This window comes from Zophobas morio, unplaced genomic scaffold, assembly GCF_036711695.1.
Source record: "Zophobas morio isolate AGI-343-1 ecotype UQ-CSIRO unplaced genomic scaffold, CSIRO_AGI_Zmor_V1 ptg000207l, whole genome shotgun sequence".
NCBI classification, from domain to species: domain Eukaryota; kingdom Metazoa; phylum Arthropoda; class Insecta; order Coleoptera; family Tenebrionidae; genus Zophobas; species Zophobas morio.
Window position 1 is genome coordinate 151,090 of NW_026972311.1, and position 18,183 is coordinate 169,272.

General features: G+C 32.4%; 1 protein-coding gene and 2 long non-coding RNA genes across 3 annotated transcripts; 1 reads left to right on the forward strand and 2 right to left on the reverse strand.

Annotated features, from left to right (window-relative positions):
• The first annotated feature begins 4,167 nt into the window (after positions 1-4,167).
• Positions 4,168-4,833, forward strand: LOC135146055 (uncharacterized). Its single transcript, XR_010283659.1, has 4 exons — positions 4,168-4,241; positions 4,388-4,453; positions 4,510-4,565; positions 4,629-4,833. It is a non-coding gene; the product is annotated as an uncharacterized LOC135146055 (long non-coding RNA).
• A 1,121-nt stretch (positions 4,834-5,954) lies between these two features.
• Positions 5,955-8,670, reverse strand: LOC135146076 (zinc finger CCCH domain-containing protein 3-like). Its single transcript, XM_064078234.1, has 9 exons — positions 8,547-8,670; positions 8,434-8,497; positions 8,189-8,250; positions 8,073-8,137; positions 7,374-7,469; positions 6,722-6,803; positions 6,574-6,659; positions 6,264-6,476; positions 5,955-6,005 (listed from the first exon to the last, which is right to left on the reverse strand). The coding sequence occupies exons 5-9, from the start codon at positions 7,398-7,400 to the stop codon at positions 5,982-5,984; spliced, it is 432 nt and encodes a 143-aa protein (XP_063934304.1). The 5' UTR covers positions 7,401-7,469; positions 8,073-8,137; positions 8,189-8,250; positions 8,434-8,497; positions 8,547-8,670; the 3' UTR covers positions 5,955-5,981.
• A 5,568-nt stretch (positions 8,671-14,238) lies between these two features.
• LOC135146079 (uncharacterized) lies at positions 14,239-14,818 on the reverse strand. Its single transcript, XR_010283665.1, has 3 exons — positions 14,749-14,818; positions 14,566-14,682; positions 14,239-14,425 (listed from the first exon to the last, which is right to left on the reverse strand). It is a non-coding gene; the product is annotated as an uncharacterized LOC135146079 (long non-coding RNA).
• Positions 14,819-18,183: the final 3,365 nt, after the last annotated feature.

Genomic DNA, 18,183 nt, shown 5'->3' on the forward strand with positions numbered 1-18,183 from the left:
AACTAGCGCCTTGACCTTCGATGCGATATAGTGTATACATGCGGCCGACACGAGAGCTTAGTTAATAAGGACTTCCAGGTATTTTCGCCTGAGGATGCCAAAGAACATTACCTTGTTTTCAAAGGTCAGAGGGGTGGTAGTAGTGCAGTGTGCTAACATGTAATAAAAAGCGCTTTGCCCTATTTTGCATTAATGGTAATTTTTCAACGACGACACCAGTTGGCAAGCGTCGGTAGGTGGTAGTGCAAAACGCTGGCACAATAAGGCAGGAGACTCTGACGAGGAGTAAATCGCTGTGTCGTTAGTCAATCTAAGGCAATCCGCGAGTGGGGTTCGTCAGGCTGTTTGCACGTCGTGTACTTAACGTGCAATGAAAAGGAGTGCTATAAGCTATTCCTTGTGGGGCTCCGGCTGCTGTTAGTGGACTCGGGGGTGTGCGCGCACCGTCCACACGTAATCAAAGACGCGGTCCTTTGGGTAGGATATGCTCACGTTAAAAAGAAGTGGGAAGGGCTACGCCGCGCAATTTGTGAAGCAAACCCTTGTGCCAGACTCAGTCAAACGCTTTTCGACACCAAGAAAGACAGCACCAGTAGGTCTTCTTTAAATTAAAGGTGCGGAGTCGTCCACTCCGTCAAGCGAAGAAGTTGTTGAGTGGTGGAACTCAGGCAGTGCGTGGCTTGCGTCAACCAGTGCTTATAAGTGGTGCACCATGACCGCCTTAGGTACTTTGCCAACGGCTAACATGAGGCTGATAGGCCTGTATTTGCCAGGCGTTGATGCTGGTCGTGGTATCTTTGGGAGCCTCGCAACAGTTGCTATATTTTAGCGCTAATGGGAAGGTGCTGAGGGCCATCGTAGAGTTGATAAGACAGCTTTAGATGTTCTACTGCCACCATTGGTAATTGCTTTTAATATCACGTTGATGATACCATCGGGGCCAGGTGCCATTGGTCTCGGTAAAGCGTTGATAATATCTACGATTTCGACTATATTGATTGGCTCAAGCTGTTTTTTCCCTGGCCACAGCAAGGAAGTTTGATTTTAAATCATTTTATCAGCCATAAAATGTGTAGGGGAGGCTACACTCTGAGTAGTGAGGTGAACAGCGAGTAGTATCTCTTTGTCAGCCCCCTTTTCCTCCACAAAATTGCCGTTTCGCATAGTGGGTAATGGTAAACGCGCTCGGTTTTTTTTATTCCCTAATAGACTTACAGAAAGAGGCGCGTCCCTTACCGTTGTCATCCGACATACTACTTTTGGTAGTGTGCGCTTACCGCAATTACACAACTGGCAGGACTTTCTCGTGCTATTGTGCATTGTGCAGTCAAGTAACCCTTGCCACATTTAACGCCTCTGGGGCGACAGAACAGAAATTTGCGCTGTACCCAAATATTTAACAGCGGTGGCACTGCCCGACTCGATTTCTCTTTCGGAACTCTTTCACACTAACTTGAAGATTAGAAGCCGTTTATAATTTCAGCAGCCTTAGTCGATTATTACCTTTGTATATGCACTAAAATCATCGGTAGAGGTCGCTTCGTGCAGTCTCAACGATATTATTCTCAGTGTGCATCCTTGTTTCGCGGAAGGGTGAGATTCTTTGAGTGGGTATCTCTCTCATGAAAACTTGGAATGTAGAATTCGCAATAGATCTCGCGAAGAACAGACTTTATAGGCTTGTCTGCTTGTATTAGATAGGTGAAATGGGGTAGTGCTTCATCACGCCTAAGCTTATTGATGACTCGATTTTCGTCTTCTTTTGCTTAAAATATTTTTATTACTTGATGTGTATCCCTAGACTTCCGAATGTTATTGGTGCCGTTGGCAGACAGAGATTTTGCAAAATGACTCCACTTCTGTTTTTTCGGAGAGAGCCACAGGGCAGGATCTTATTATTTCGCCTAAGAGGAGATGCAGCCACCGAAGGCAGCCCGGATCCGCTGGAGGACTGGGCATTGGGAGGGGATATTGAACTCTAATTAAAGACCTTCTTCGTGCTTTTCATTAGGCCTATCTGTGATTTGTAACTACTATTAAAAAAAGAGTTTTTAATTACCAATAATTTTACTGTTATGGTTGATACAGTCAATAAAATTATTTGCAGAAGTATTATTACTAAATATATTAGTAATACGACTACTCCCCTTGTTTCTGTATAATAATTATTATTACTATTATTAATGTTGTTATAATTCTTTTTAGTTTCTTTATCATAAAAGCGTTTCCTTCACTCTTCTCTAAGGGCTCTTCTTTCCCAAACTCGTTCAGTGTTAGAGAGCATAGTAAGAATTAGCAATATTAATTATAACAGAAGAATTTTCTATAGGCTCTTTTCGTCGTTTTGTCTCATTTCTAATAAGGGACTTTTTTCAAATATCTTTAACTTCAATTTCACATTCATTAGCCCCTTTACGAAGCTCCTCAAAAGTAACTTATAAATTAGCATTTGTCCTTCCTAAATCGACTTCCAGAAGAGAGAAGCCCATTTTATTAAAAAGTATGGTGATAAATATGTAAATAAGTGCTGCTAACAAAAAATTTCGTGCAAAAGTAATACGTTCCTAATAGTAATAAATATGTAAACGAGTAAGCTATTCATCGCAAATATGTAGTAAAAAGGAGAGGCCTCCTCCAAAAGGGCAAGAGGGCTGCGCGATCTAAAAAAATAAAAAAGCCAAGTACCTTTTTTAATTGAGGATTTATAGAGTACTTGAACTTTATATGTTCCAGATCTCTTTAATGTGGTAATATCATTGTATTTCGGAATTCAGTTCCGAAAAGGTGTTCTTCAATGCCGTCAAGGTTTAGCGCTTATATTTTTTAAAGCGCTTTGACCGTAGTTTCGGTCTCTTTTAGAGAGTCAGCTTTAGAGACTTAATTGTACTCTCCTAGAAAAAGAGAGCTATGGCTCAGAAAGCGCTTTCTTTACAGTTAAGGAGTAGGTAGAGTTCACAAAAGCAGATTCCAGCGCGATTCTTGGATTTATATTTATAATTGTTCGTTTTAACACGGTTTTTTATGAGTTTTTAAGTTTTTTAGTTTATACATTATTGTAAGTACGTATTTTATATTTATTTTTCTAAATGTTTAAATGTCATCGCATATCTATAACAGCGGTATTTATTGAAGGATTTAATTACTAATGCCATCGGGATCTGACGCCTTTCCTCTCAATAACGCTTAGATTATTATGAGTAGGTTGTTGATACTAAAAAGCGAGGTGACCGCCAATGAGTTCCTTGTCTGCATTGGGCTCGCTTGCAACAATGCCGTTGCACAGTAGTGAGAGTGATTCTCTTGAGAAGTTGCCACCACCTCTGATACTTCGCATTCGGTGGTAGATGCCTTCACTTTTTTTCTGATATACCAATGTAGAAGGTTTAACATCAGCTAGCCCCTCAACCCACTAAATGGTCGGGCTCACACGGAGAGGTCTCCATATACCTTGCAGAATTATACTTTTAACTTCTTAGGAAGGTAGTTAGAGCGAAACGTAACTTCAGCTGTTGTCAATGTGATTGTATAGGTTTATCTCGCCGAACTCTCAAAGTTGGTAAGGCCGTATTTTAGGACGCGTGTACTTGCTATGGCAACTTCACATATAATTTTATTTCTTGGTATATCTCTCTCAATCACCTTTACCCCGGCAAAAAGTGGACGACCACTTTAAGGGAGCGGAAAACCCGGTATGAAGTTCTAAGAATTCTAACTCTCATTTGTGAGAGCTAAGGTCTTTAAAGTTTGTTAACTCATAAATGCACAAAGGATCCATTTTTATAAAGCGCATATCTTCCATAGCCGTAGCTTCAATACTAAACATTACAATTTAAAAAAGTAAAATTATATTATATATATAAAAAAAACAAAAAATTAATAAAAAATGGAGAGATGAAAGTATAAAAAGCGCTGTAGCAATTTCTAAAATAGTTCTTGAGCTGCCTGGATTGCACAACACCGCCCATCTAATAACAAACGTTTAAAATTTAAGTGCTGTGATGGTGTCGTGACCTCGATGGCTCAACCCACATGCAATGAAAAGTAAAAAGAAGTTTAGAGTTGCGTCTTTGTTAAATTTTATTTATAACCTTGGCTAGATCTTATTTTAAATTAGTAGTTTTTTTTAAAACTTCTATGAAACCTTATACTACACAATCTGTAGATGACCTGATATTAAAAAAAAACCAAGTTGAAGAAAACCTTTTTAACCTGGAAAAACAAATATATCTTCTGGAAGAAGTGTGCGAATTACGTGTAGTAAATATTATAAAAATTATAGTAAAAGCTTAAACTGTTTAATAACTTGATAATAAATATAATAACCGGTAGTTATTAAATAACTTTATTTGATAATAATATTAATATTATGTTGTTTTTGTTTTCTTAGTTATTTTGAGGAAACCCAAAATTTGGGAAATATATTCAAGGGTTTTAATGGTTTTTTAGAAGATCTGTAAGTTATTGATAGGAGTTATATAAAAATAAAGTTTTTCTCATAATAGCTAATAGTTCTCGTAATGCTGACACAAAGAGAAATTTTCTAAGTACCAAACAATTGGGTGAAGGTTTTTTTTTTTTTTTAATATACAGTTGATTTTTAATTTAAACCATAATATTTTATTTATAAGATGAGTATATCTTCTCCAAGTCCTCCAGCATGTACACTCGTTTTCTTAGCTTGAATGATAGCCAACCGGAAGACTCAGGAAGAAAAAAAATATTTTAAAAGAAAAATTTTTTAAGATTCATTTTTTTTTTTTACCACCTCGTATTTAATATTTTTAATATTATATAGAAGTTTAGTTATAAAAACAAGTCCCAGTTTACTTGACGAAACTTTTTATCAAAGCAAGAGCTCCTTTATTTTACAAAAACTTTTTTGTCTTATATCAATAAAAAATATTATTATATACTACCTCAACTTTATTTTCTTCTTAGTGAATTTTTTTGGTTTGGGCTATTGCTTTGAAAGTTTAGCGCTAAATTTTAAAAGAAGCAACTTCTGGGTTATTGTGTAATCTCTGTTTGCCTTTGGGATGGCTTGCATCTTGGAAGAACTATTTTTATTATTTCAATATAGTTTCAAAATGTTTACCTATTTCCGCTATTAAGACTAACGTACCTACAAGATTTTAAAATTTTTTAAACTAACAAAATGCTATTTTCGTTACGCAACCTCAAAAATAATCATCCTAATTTTCTTTGTTCCGCTGACAGTAAAGTTGTACATTATTGTAAAATTTCTATAGTTTTTTTCTAAGATATAGTTATAATATCTTTATTTTTTTCGATACTACTTAATCAGAAGAAAAATACACTTTTTAGCACTTCTCAGAAAAATGAAAATTAGTGAACTACCTAGGAAATTGAAAACTAATTTAAGACCAATAAATATATCGAGTTTTTTTTTTGCTTTTTATATAAAAAATACCTATGAACGTGTAGGTTAAAGCCAATACCTAATACCCTTCTTGAATACACAGAACTTTATTGGCGACTATACCTAACTATTTATGAAAACCATTAAAAAAAAGTTTTTTAAACCGACGTCCAAGTCAGCTGGTTGTCATGCACTGTAAATACTGTGAACTAAAAAAGTTAAGCCCATCAGAAAGCAATACAAGATTTTAGCAGATCGTCAATAACATTTGGCTGCGGCTACGCTTTTTAAGGTATTTCTCATGCACATCAAAAATTCTAAGCACACCTTAATAAAAAGAATTCCATTTTTAATTTAGAATTAATTTAATTTTTATTTTAATTTATATAAGCTTGAAAGTACGTATTAAGTTCATTGAGCTACACTATGTGGATTAATGTAGTATATTTGTAGAAAAGAAGAAAAGTTAATTTTATTAAAATTTTTTCTACTCCGGGATGTGTGCTATGCTATAGTGTACTACAAAATAATAATTAATATAAGAAATATTAATCCACATTAAATAAGGCTTAGCCCGTTAACAGTGTCGAAGTTAGGACAGTCACTCCGTAAAAATGCAGAGCCGCTATATAAAAAACTACTATAAGCGTTCAAAAATACACTGCAACACAAAAATCTATTTTATTAAAAACCTTTATTCTTTATATTTATCAATACAAAACTTCTTTTTTAAAGGATCAATAAATATATTCGTATATAAGCAACGCACAAGTGGCATCTTTTAGCCCTTTTGGTCGATGGGCGAACTTAATAAGTTTTAACCGACAAAACCACGCGGAAAATAACAAAGTCACGTGAAACGAGGAGCGATAGAGAAGGGAACCTCATCCGCTGGAGGGTCGTAAGCGTTGTAGCCCTTTAAGCAAATATTCCCGCTAAAGTCTGGAACCGTTTGAAAGTTTACAAGGTGCTCCTCTTCTTCTTCAACCTCGGGAAACTCTACAGGAATATAATCGTCGAGAGCCTCCGCGGGTAATGCTTTATCCTGTTGCTTTCCCAAGGGTTTCGTGTAGTGAATCAAACGGCACTTTTTCCCCTAAAAAAAAATATAAATATTAAACAAATTATATATCTATTATTAAAAAAAAAAGAGCTGAACTTGAATTGAGTAATAATATTGAATAATTATAAACCCGCGGGCAAGTTCGTTGGTTATTATTAAAATCAGGGCAAAATATAAGATGCCGCTTTCTACACAAGCGCCCACCTGGGCAGTAACCTTTTAATATAACAGTATTAATAATAATAGTAAGTATAGCCGGTTGACAAAAAATTCGTAACCGCTGGCAAAAGCCTCGCAAATGGGGCTGTGCGGGTCAACTTTCACGTGGAGGTAAGGGCACTTGTCGGCTGAGCATCGGCCCTGAAAGAAGAATAAAATTGAAAATTAAAAAAAGCAATATAAAACTTCTATATAGAAACTGAGTTGTTTCCCTTTACTACTTTTATTAAAAAAAAACAGAATATGGCCCTCTTATTACATTTTAACAAAAATAATTAAGCCAATACAAAAAAATATTTACATAAACTGACAATCATTAACAATTTTGTTACTCTTATATATATATAAATAATTATCTATAATAAATATACAGATTAAAATATATACTTAAAATCTTCCTTGCTAATAAATATATCGTTAAATATAATTTTTACTCCATAAAAACTTAACTTTTATAAAATGTGTTAAATTTTATAAAAATAAATATATAATAATTCTATTAACACTTTTGTATTCTTCAATTTTTTTCTTTTAAATCTCGTATAGCGAAAAAAAGGAATTTTTTTTTACCACCAACAAAATTATAATTTATAAAAATTTTAGGTAAAATTTTAAAAAATAAATTGAATAAAGACAATTAAAAATGAGTAGAATAAGATTTTGTTTATAATAATGGAAAAACAAATTTATAATAAAAATTCAAACAATTACTTTATTGAAATGCAGACAATGAGGCATCCGATCGCTGATTAACGAGTGCGAGAGGGGACATTGGTCCTTTGAAAGTAAACACTTTCCTTTAATAAACTATTTAAAATGTAATTCTAATAAAAATCCAAAAATATTAAAATTAAAAACAATTTATAATTATAAATTTTTTTAAAAAAAATTATCTAATTATTTAAAAAGTAAAATGGTCTACTTAGAATTTAAAATTATAGATATACACTTTACAGAATTATTAACTTCTTATAAAGTCTATAAAAATAATTTATAAATTAATAATTTTATATATATAGATTAAAAAAAATTATGTTAATTAGAATAAATTCAGTGACACATTATGTACTATATAATAAAAATTTATATTTTGTAAAGACGGTTGAGAAAATATAAACACATTTTAAAAATTATTATATAAATAATTTATAAGTTGTTCATACACTAAATCTATAATTTCAATATGATTTTTAAAAAATAAAGTTATGTATAAGTAATTATAAAAGAACTTGAGACGTAATTGAAATTAAACGTTTTATTCACGTAAAGTATAACCTGATCTTACTAAAGTCCTTATTGTAGCAAATAATAAAACAAAAACTTTTTTAATTAGCAACTAAGTTGTGAAGTTTTTTTTTGTTATTGAAAAACTACAAACGAAATTATTTTAAAATTACTAAAGTTTAATACTTTTAAACAAACGGCGATCTTCGAGATATCATGCACAAAAGGGCAATTAGGACGCTGGCAATGACCTAAAATTCTTCAATAACAAAATAACTTACATTCGTTGTTCAAAAACAAACCAAATTTAGTATAATAATAGCAAAGTCCCCTTCCAGATGTTAAATTGTTTGCTATGGAAGTTCTTAAACGTAATAAAGTAAGTAAAGAAGTTTTGATAATTTTTTATAGTAGTTATTAACAGCAGCATAAAACTAAACTAAATAAGAGGATGTCGGGGTTAGATATTAATATAAAAATAACTTTATAAAAAACTCTAAATTTATTAAAGATATAAAATAGAAAAATAATAAAAAAATATACATACTTTGGTATAGCGCTATTGGAAATTTTCAAAATGCTTTTTTTCGAAAGAACGGTTATTTTAGAAGCTTAAAAAAAAACTTTTAAAAATGTTAACAAAAACATTGGTTCGATTACGTGTTGATATTTTTTTCTTGACTAACAACGTATCTTTCACTTTTTTTTTCTCTTTAAAAGCCTGTTGAATCTTAGAAGCCTCTTTTTTAATCTTAAAATCTAAATCTTGTTTCTTAGAAACATTAAGTAAAGCTAAAAAGATAATAGTAATTGTAAAAATATCGATAAATGGTTTATATTAATTATGCCTTGAACTTCTGCTATTTGTTTTAATAAGCGTTTTGGATCTCTTTTAGAGCCTCCCTCACTAGTCATAACGTCGCTCTAAAAATATATAAAAGCGTCGGACTTCAAAATCAAAAAATAGAGCTGTCCCAGAAAGAGGAATTAGTAGTCACGCGGAGCCCACCAATTAATAGGAGAGAGCCTGGCTAAATTATTCGTCTTTTTGCTTTACTAAAAAGGAAAAATAAGTGACTGTTTTTATAAGGGGTGGCTCGGGGCTCCCCGGGGGAGGGGGGGTAATTAAATTATTAACTTACTAAAAACAAATTAAAAGAGTAATATAATAAATTTATATGAAAAAAAAAGTGATTTCTAAGTCAATAGGAAACAAATTTTCAGATTTAATAAACTGAATTAAAAAAAATATATAAAAATTTAAAAGACCATTGTGAAATAAAAAAAAACTACCTTTTTTAAATTTCTGTTATAACCATTTTATTTTGAAATTATTTGTTTTAGTTTATTAAAACATACGATATAAAAAACTAAGTCTATTATAGCCAACACGATTTTGTAAGAGGCTTTACATAGTAAATAATACAATGTTTAGTGATCGCCGTGAGCACTTTATATTGTCGTGATCTACCTTTTTACGAGCGGTATACTTTCCCTAAAATATATAGCATTACATTCATTCAGAGGAAGAAGCAATTTTGCTGATTATAAACTTCTCTCTATTAACAAAAGCGCTTTTTTCTTTTTTAACTACTATTAACTCCTAGTACTTTATATCACTTATACACAATTTTTAAAACTATATTTTATTTATGAGTTTTTAAGAACTGAGCTGACTAAACATAGGTAACTAGTAATATGAACTTTTTAATAAGTTCAAGCAACTTTTTACTTTCGCGACTCGAATATAAAACTTAATTTTACTTAACTAATAGAAAAAATTATATGATCTTTTAACAACTAGATTATCTGGTAATGTAGTGACCAAATAAAGTTATGTAATTACTCAATAGGTTTAATATAAGTTAACTATTAAAAAAATTATGAACTCCCAGCCTACAACTCTTCAAAAGCCTGTATAAGAAGACAGGCGTACAGCACAAGTCCACTTCTTGCTTTCTTCTTTCACCCATATAATATACTTCCTTTTCAAAAAGTTAAATATTTAGCACCTAGCGAAACTAACACAATCACCAAAAAACTTAATAAAAAATGCTTCTTATAAGTGAAGCAGTTAATGAAAATTTATCCCTGTCTTTAATTAATTCAAAAACTTGCTTAGCATATTTCCATAGTTTTATAACTTAACAACCATATTTCAAATAAAAAAAAAATTTACGTTTAAATTTACGTTGGTATCATAATTTCTGCTAATAACAAATTATATATACCAAATTAAAAAGGGTCTCTGTGAAGTGTTAATAAGTTATTATAAATACCCAAAGCGTTAAAAACGTGGGTCGCCCTCAGGGAAGGTAAAAATTTTAATAATGAGGTGTTCTAATGGGGCTCCTCCTTTCTGATGAGGACCTCATAATCGGTGAGACCTGGCTGGCGGGTGATGGCCTGGGTCTCCAGGTGGTCTCGGGTCTTGAGCCTAATACTCCCGGTGGTGATTTTTAGCGGTTTTCCACAAACTAGTCCGAATGGCGGAATTCCAGGCGCGATATTTTCCCATCTTCAGTCCTTCGGGGCAGTCATTAGAGTTCTCTAAAGAGCGTACACTGGTAGGCATTCGCGCTCCAACCCCTGCAGAAGAGGGGAATTCAGGTTAAGCTGCTTAAGGTTTGAAGAAAACAGGCCGTAGTATAACAAAGTCAAAAAAAAAAATGAGTTCTGGTTAGAACGTTGCTAACACGAGTAATGGTCGTAAGAAGAGTAATATTGTAAACTTAAGAAGGATTAAATGTACATAAATAAATTACAAGACGCCGTTCTTACCTCTGTCTTCCTCATAACCTTTCTAAAAGTTCGCTTTTCAATCTGCTATGCCAAAAAGAGAAAATATTAACTGCTGGGTGAAAAGATAAAGTTGCCGAAATAAACCGCCCACAAAGAAATAATTTGAAAGGTTTAGGTTAGCCTATTAGACTAAATTTGGGAGCATACTGTTTATTTTACCTGCGAAAAGTTAAAAGTAACTTTAAATATGATAGTCAAAGGCAAATTTAAATTTCCTTATATAGGCAATATAAGTGTCTAACTTTTTTCAGGCAAAATATTAATAGTTACCACTTTTTGAGACCCTGCTCTAGCAGTAGGATAAAACTCTCCCTAGTGACCTGTTTGCCATGGCACCCCTTGTGATGAGTAACACACCTCGAAAATTACTTTCTAAGAGCAGCAGCCGCTGCTTGTGCAAAGGGTAAGCGACGAAAAGGAAAGCGTTACCTCCGCTTACGATGCGCTATGAGACTTCATTCATGCAACTATGCAGCTTTAACACACTTTGTACGCGGTAGATAAGAAATAAATCACCTAGTAAGAAAGATTCGTGGAGTAACTACAATAGACATATATAAAAAGCACGACACATCGTAACACCGCTATTAAGCAATAATAATTTAGGTTTACTCTACTTAAATTTAGAAAGATGATGTTCTTTTCACAGGTTTTCGAAAGTAATAAACGTATATATTGCGCTCTGCCTGTCAAATGGTTTCTGTTCTAATGCTATTGTTTATTATAGCTTCTTTTCGCTCTTTAGCTGGTATTCTGGTTCGTTAAATGATTCAGGCAGCAGTACAAGAAGCGAGTTAGGGCCTTACTTTGTACTCACGAAGTTTTCTTTTTAACAATCGTGTATTAGTTTCTAGCTTTGTCTAAATTACTGAGGAATTATTTTTATATATTCACTAAAAACTGTTAGGTAGTATCACATTAAAAAGAAAACTGTTGCATGATGTGCTATAAATTATTCAGTTATTTTTTATATATATTATATAACTCGCACATTTGAATTCTCTTTTGCCTGGGCTCAAAGAGTGTTGTATTTAGTTTATATGATGGTTTTTAACCTAACATTCCATAAAACTTACTTTACTAATACAGTGTCAAAACATATTTTACTCTGTAAAACGAACGTGGCATCAATATTATTTTCAAAATACTTTTTTAGCTTAAATTAACGCGAGCGCTGAGTATTAATTTTATTTTAACTTCTTTAGTTAAATATGATGAAAGTAGCTTTCAATTTTATTATATTATTTTTGATCAAGTAAAAGTATAAGTGCTAATCTCGGTAAAATAAATCAGTTTAATGTAATTAGTTAAAAATCTTTAATAACTAAAAATATATACTAATTTTTATTTTAAAATTTATTAATTTGAATTTTTTTTCGAAATTTTTTCTATTTAATAAATTTTTTGGTGATTCTTCATCTAAAAGTTTAAAAAGTATAAAATTTGTTAATAAATGATTGTTTTTTTGTTACTTTTTTTTAGGGCGCACATGCCCGCCAAGTTAGCAGCTCTTGCCGAGACCAGTGTCTAAAAAAGAATAAAAGTTTTGGAAATCTTTTGGAATCTGAAGTTGAGCCAATTAGTTTGGAAAAAGACGAGATGTTCACAAAAGGCAAATCGCTTTTAACTTTAAAAAGTTTTAATTTATAGTTCGTTATATTTTATAAATTTTTTAAAGATCTTAAAATTTTTTAAATATTTTTAAAGCTTAAAGTCAAAACTTATAAATTTATTTGTTTATATTAAATTTATAAATAAAGTTAACAAATTAGTCACTTTCCAATTAATTTTTATAGGCTTAAAGGTTTTTTCAGTGAATTTGGTAAGGTAGTTTTTAACGATGTTCCTTTAAAAATAATTCTATAAACATTATATAGTAATAAAAAGTATGTTTTTATCAAATTTAATTATAAACTAGTTAAATGGCTTAAATTATTATTAAGTTTTATAAGTTCACTCTTAAAATTTCTACTTTTAAAAGTTTTAAATTTCATAATAATAGATTTTGTATTTACTAATTTTTATAATTTTAGATTAGATTTTTTATATTTTTAGCTTTTAAAATGAAATAAATTTAAGAAACTTTTAGGACATTTATTTCATATAATTCCTAATTTCCTTAAATTATAGGAGTTTATTTATTTCAAAAATTTTTAAATTAATATAAATATTACGAATCTACCGTTTACAAAAATTTAAAATATAAATTTCACTTTACTTTATTAAATTTTTTGATTTTAGAAAAAAATAAATAAGACAACTTTTAGTCCATTAACATTTATTCGTAATCTTTTTAATAACTTAAGTGAATATAGTACTTATGTTTTTAAAGTAAAATTGTATCAGTCAGTTAATATTTCAAAGCAAAGTTTGCATTCTTATTTCTCTTCTTCTTGCAAACTCGTACTGTATATGCTTTCTTTCAAATAGAAGCCTAAAATATAAGATTTACTGAATCACTTTGACCCTGTGAGGATAGTATACTAGTAAATTATAAGCTAAGTTTCTAGTAGAGTACACATATTGAAACCTATAGCTTTCATGCCTTAGTACTTGTTCGACATAAGGAACGGCCCTCTACAGGCGTGTCGATATCGAGCACAACGTGGCTACCTACAAGAATTGTTACTATAATAATAGTCTTAACAATCAGTGCAGGCAACTAAATTTCGATTGCAATAGCGTTTGCTAAGGGCATCATTAAGAATGCTGCAATTAGAACGTGAGTAATAAGTTCCTATCGATTAATGTTTTCCTGTAGACCGGGCACTAGTGATAGGAATAATAAGCTGAATATCTTTTTTTACGGAGTATATATTTATTTATCGTAGTATATTAATAAGTCAATAGTACATGACCTTTTTTTTCATTGTTTCCCGTAAATAACGTTTAAGACGCTATCCTCTGTTTAGTTAATATATATGCAAAAAAGGCCATTTGTATAACTTCTATGCAATAAAATCCAACCTTTCGTCTGATACCTTTTTTTGCACCGTAAACAAATGTATAACCGAAAGACACAAATATTCCTGAACTTTTTTAGTATGATTCTCAAATTACTTCCCACAAATTCTTCGAAAGGCAGGAAACATTGTAACTAGCTTTCCAACGATTGAGTAAATTTATATTGTGCTTGACTTCTAAAATGGCTCTAGTGCATAAGGTGAGCTTAATATTTAAGGTTTCATTATTGCTCAAGCAGCACCTTCTTTTACCTTTTCTAAAACACCCTATTTGTAAAAAAAATATATATTAATGTATGTGTTTCCTTTCTCTTGTCTATGACCAAACTTTAAACGAAATAAATAATTGCCAATTAAGGGATGCTTTTTTAAAAAAAAAGTATCAAAGGCAGTAAGAAAAGTTAACGTGTTAAAAAAATCAACTGGTGAGCCAAAAGTCATCTCCTAAAGTTGTATAGATACTTACTCTTTTAATAATTTATATAAGTCAAGTCTACAAGCTGAAATAATAAAAATAATATTTATTATGAGTTATGAATTAGTAATCTCACAATCAATAAATTTGTGTAATTATTAATAAATATAAACTTTATTGATTAGAATTAGGTGATCTTTTCCTGCCAAAGCCCTTAGAAGAAGGAGCGAAGCGCTTATTGTATTGCATTCTCCTCTTAGCACGACCAGTCAACTTTTTTTTTAAACGCTCCTGTTTGGGGACTTTCGGGGTAACCTTCCTCACTTTTCCAGCACGAGCTAAACCACCGTGCATTTTACCTATAATAAAAGTTTGAAGTAGCCGTGTGTTAAAAAAATTATTAAACTTTTAAATTCATAAATGGTGTAAGTATAAAAATAATTATTAAATTAAAATAAACATTCAAACCAATAAAAAATTTATATAAATATGAAAAGACCTCCAAGGAGTTCAGCAGAAACTTCATAACTAACGCCCGGCATGTTAACTCGCAGTGCAAAGCTAAGATAACTGACTTCTTAAAATCTCTTAATAACAAGGAAGGAAACCAGTCACGCTTGCAAAAATAAAAATTTTAGAAAAAGGAGAAAATTATATTTGGTATAAACTAATTAAAAACCACCACTTAATCATGGTTAACAGTAATGCGCACGTGGAGAAAGGGCGTATTGCACAAGCCAACCTCTGAGTAAAAATTTTTTAATTTTGAAAATGTTATATTAGTGTAACTGTTGTACATACTTGATAGTTTTAGGGGTTAAACAGTGCTTTACTTAGTTGTTTTTGTAATTATTATAGTTAAAAATGAACACTGCTTTTTTGAGTAATTCAAAAGAGCTTACCTTTGTCAGGTCAAACTTTAAAATAGTTAATTAATTACCATTCTAGCCCCAAAAAAGCTTATGTATGCCCTACAAAAAATTTTGTGCGAAAAAAAGACAACTTGTTTTAAAACAGTTTGTTTATATCTTGAAGAGTATTAAACAATAATTTAATTAATTATGGGGTTGAGAACGTTCGGGACTACGCGTACATCGTCTTAAAATGAACAAGTTTTAACACTAGCATTGCTTAAAATAAAGGTAACAAAATAAGAGGCTAGTTTTTGACATTACTTCTCTTTTTGAATTGTTTAATTCATAAAATTAGTGTGTATAGAAAGGAGTAACCAACTTGTAACACCCTTCTTACAACTTGTATTTTACTTGTTTTTATCAGTCTCTTCTTTTTCTTAAATTTCCTTTTTTCATGTGGTAGTCATCAAGTTTCGTAAATTATATTTATTATGCTTTCATTTAACAACACATCATTATTAGTATGCATTTAACTTCATAAACAATATGTCGTTCCTACTCGGAGAGAGTTGTAACGAAATTTTTTTTCATCGTAAAATACAGTGCTTACTTTATCAGTACGCATGTTTTACTTCTGACCTTATATCGGCTAGTAGGAAGCTTTCAACTGGTCCCGATGGCAGTACTAATGGGATGCTTAAAAAGTTTTGCCATCTTTTTCCATTTTCCAGCTTCTGCAATGTCATTTGGTTCGTTTCGAACACGATGGAAAATATATACTATATTGATGCCATCCAACAAATATCGAACTATCAGCCTACTTTCAGTAGTGGGAAAAACCGTAAAGGCTGTTCTAGAAAACCAGCTGAAAGACTTTAGCGAAACACAAACCGCTTCCAGAATTACACTAGATTTCGAAGATGTCTCTCCACGACGCAATAACTGTTGCGCTTTGTTGAGTGGACAACTTGGAACTTCAATTATAATTTATCACCTGGTCGTCTTTCACGTAAAAAGGTTTATAACCGAGTGAGGCAGGAGGGCCTGTTACATTAAATACGCGTATTAGGTCCTTCATTAAGCCTCGGTAACATGCTTGCATTTATATGCGGGCGAACTTTTTGAGTAATATTTTTGCGCTGTTATCAACCGTTTACTGACAACTGGCGTTTCGCAACGTTCTCTGGTTTCACCCTTTACGCCGATGACAAAACACCTTAAAAACCTCTCGTAAATACGGCAATACCAAGCTACTTGGAAACACTTGCCAACCGATGCAGCAGTGACAAGTAATTATTAATGCAGAGAAAAGCAGGGCAATATTCATTTTAAATGGATGCACTCCCTCCACCCTCGACGATGATCCTGTGGGGCTCTTTCAGATCAAATACTTGGGCGTCATAATTGATAACCGACGAACTTGGCGGCAACCACGCACTTGACCGCGGCTGTGTGCAAAAGGATAATTTCTGTACGTTATAAACTGTGCCTTGACACAGTGTTTGTACTTACGTATTTATTGCTTGGACGTACGAATAAGCATTGAGAATTGCACTTCTGCGACTTATGACCGGCGAATTGTATTTTGTATGCAATAACACGTTGTAGGACGGCCTGAGTAAGGACGTTTATATTACTTATTATTTATTCCGAAACGCAACTAATGTTTCTAAGTTTGTAGGCATTCAAACCACTAGCTGTTCGAAATATTGCACACGAACTGTTTAGAATTTAGTTACTTTACAGCACTAACTTGAAAATTTAATATTTGAGGGTAGCTATATAATTTGCATTGAGAGGTATGATATATTTTATAACTTTCACTACATAACTAACTTCTCCTCTACACGGCTTGTATACGTCCGGTGTTGCCGTATACCTCTATAGCTTGGGCTTATTCTTCGAGGAAAATCTTAAGAGGGTACAATTATTTCAAAGTAGGTGCTTTCAAATGACTCAAATACTCCTTGGTTTTTGAGCAAAAGTTAGATACATCGAGACTATCAACTGGAACCTATAGGTGCCCTTACAATAAGCCGCGCACAACCATCTTCAATGCTTACAGCTAACGCATCAATAAATTGCTATCGGAAACGTTCAAGTACTATCCCAGTCGGTATCCTAAATACAAGCAGCCCGAAACATGTAATAGTCAAGAGCTTGTAAAATATCCAGAAGCCCAGTCGGTATATAATGCACGGGTCGTTAAGTAAACTTTCTTACTGTTCATAGGGATACCCCCGCGAGTTTTTTTTGTTTTGTTTTGTCTTGTTTTTTCCTTGTTGGTTATAAAAACCATCCGCCCTACAATACGAAAGGAAGATAGATTAAGCAATTAAGGGTTTTGTGACCTCTAATGTAGCATGCCATTTTAAAAATAAAAAAAAACTTGGTCCATTCATTTTTTGTACTCTGCTCGTTCTTTTTCGGTGTTGAGCGTAGCTTTGTTGTTGTAATTTTACGTTAGTATAGAGGATCAGCAATATTGTAAAGGTATAGTTTTAGTCTAGAGGGCTAGAGAGCATTTTAAACGAGGTTAATAAATAACTTAATCTAGAGGACAACAAATTAAACATTATGTTAACTAGTTTTACCAGATATTTTGAACACGAACCCTAGATAAACGCACGCTCCTGACAGCTCCGCGATGCTCTTTAAGCGCACACTTATTGTAAACCTTCTCATACAAAATGTATATGTATCTATAGAAGGATTAGAGGACTTGCGAAAACTGAATACAAACTACACATTACACTGAGTTATTAGCGAAAAAAACTAAGCAACCTGCACTTGATTTTACCGAGCATCTCTACAAATTTCCAAAAACGATAACTAAGCCCCTTGCCTTATATATTTTTACAGTGAAGCGCGTATTGTGTCTTTCTATATATGATTCTCTCTTGTGTTTTTAGTCCTTTTGTTTTCTTAGTTTATGCATTTTTTTTGAGCTTATTTGGTACTCTTTTATGATATATCTACATATATTAACATCGGCATACTACGGCTGTCTTCAGAACTTAAGTTGGTTAATCTGAATTACCCTCTTCCGCAGGGCATGGGACAGGCACGCTGGCCCACCAGTGTACGCTCTTAGTGAGCTATAATGACTGTCTCCAAGGACTGAAAAAGCAGAAGATATTGGGGGGATTCTCACCATTCGGCCTAAAGTGGGGAAAACCGCTTAAAACCATCACTGGAAAGGTACCCTTAGGCACAAGATACCAGATTACCTGAAGACACCCGCCAGCACCACTGCTAGTCAG

What these genes read in the sequence shown, in the direction of transcription:
- LOC135146076 (XM_064078234.1), bottom strand. Translation starts at nt 7,400, where the DNA reads ATGCCTCATTGTCTGCATTTCAATAAA. An exon ending in TTGCGAGGCTTTTGCCAGCG is followed by an intron (nt 6,660 to 6,721) that starts GTTACGAATTTT and finishes TTATATTAAAAG; the next exon opens with GTTACTGCCCAGGTGGGCGC. An exon ending in ACGACCCTCCAGCGGATGAG is followed by an intron (nt 6,006 to 6,263) that starts GTTCCCTTCTCT and finishes TTTTTTATATAG; the next exon opens with CGGCTCTGCATTTTTACGGA.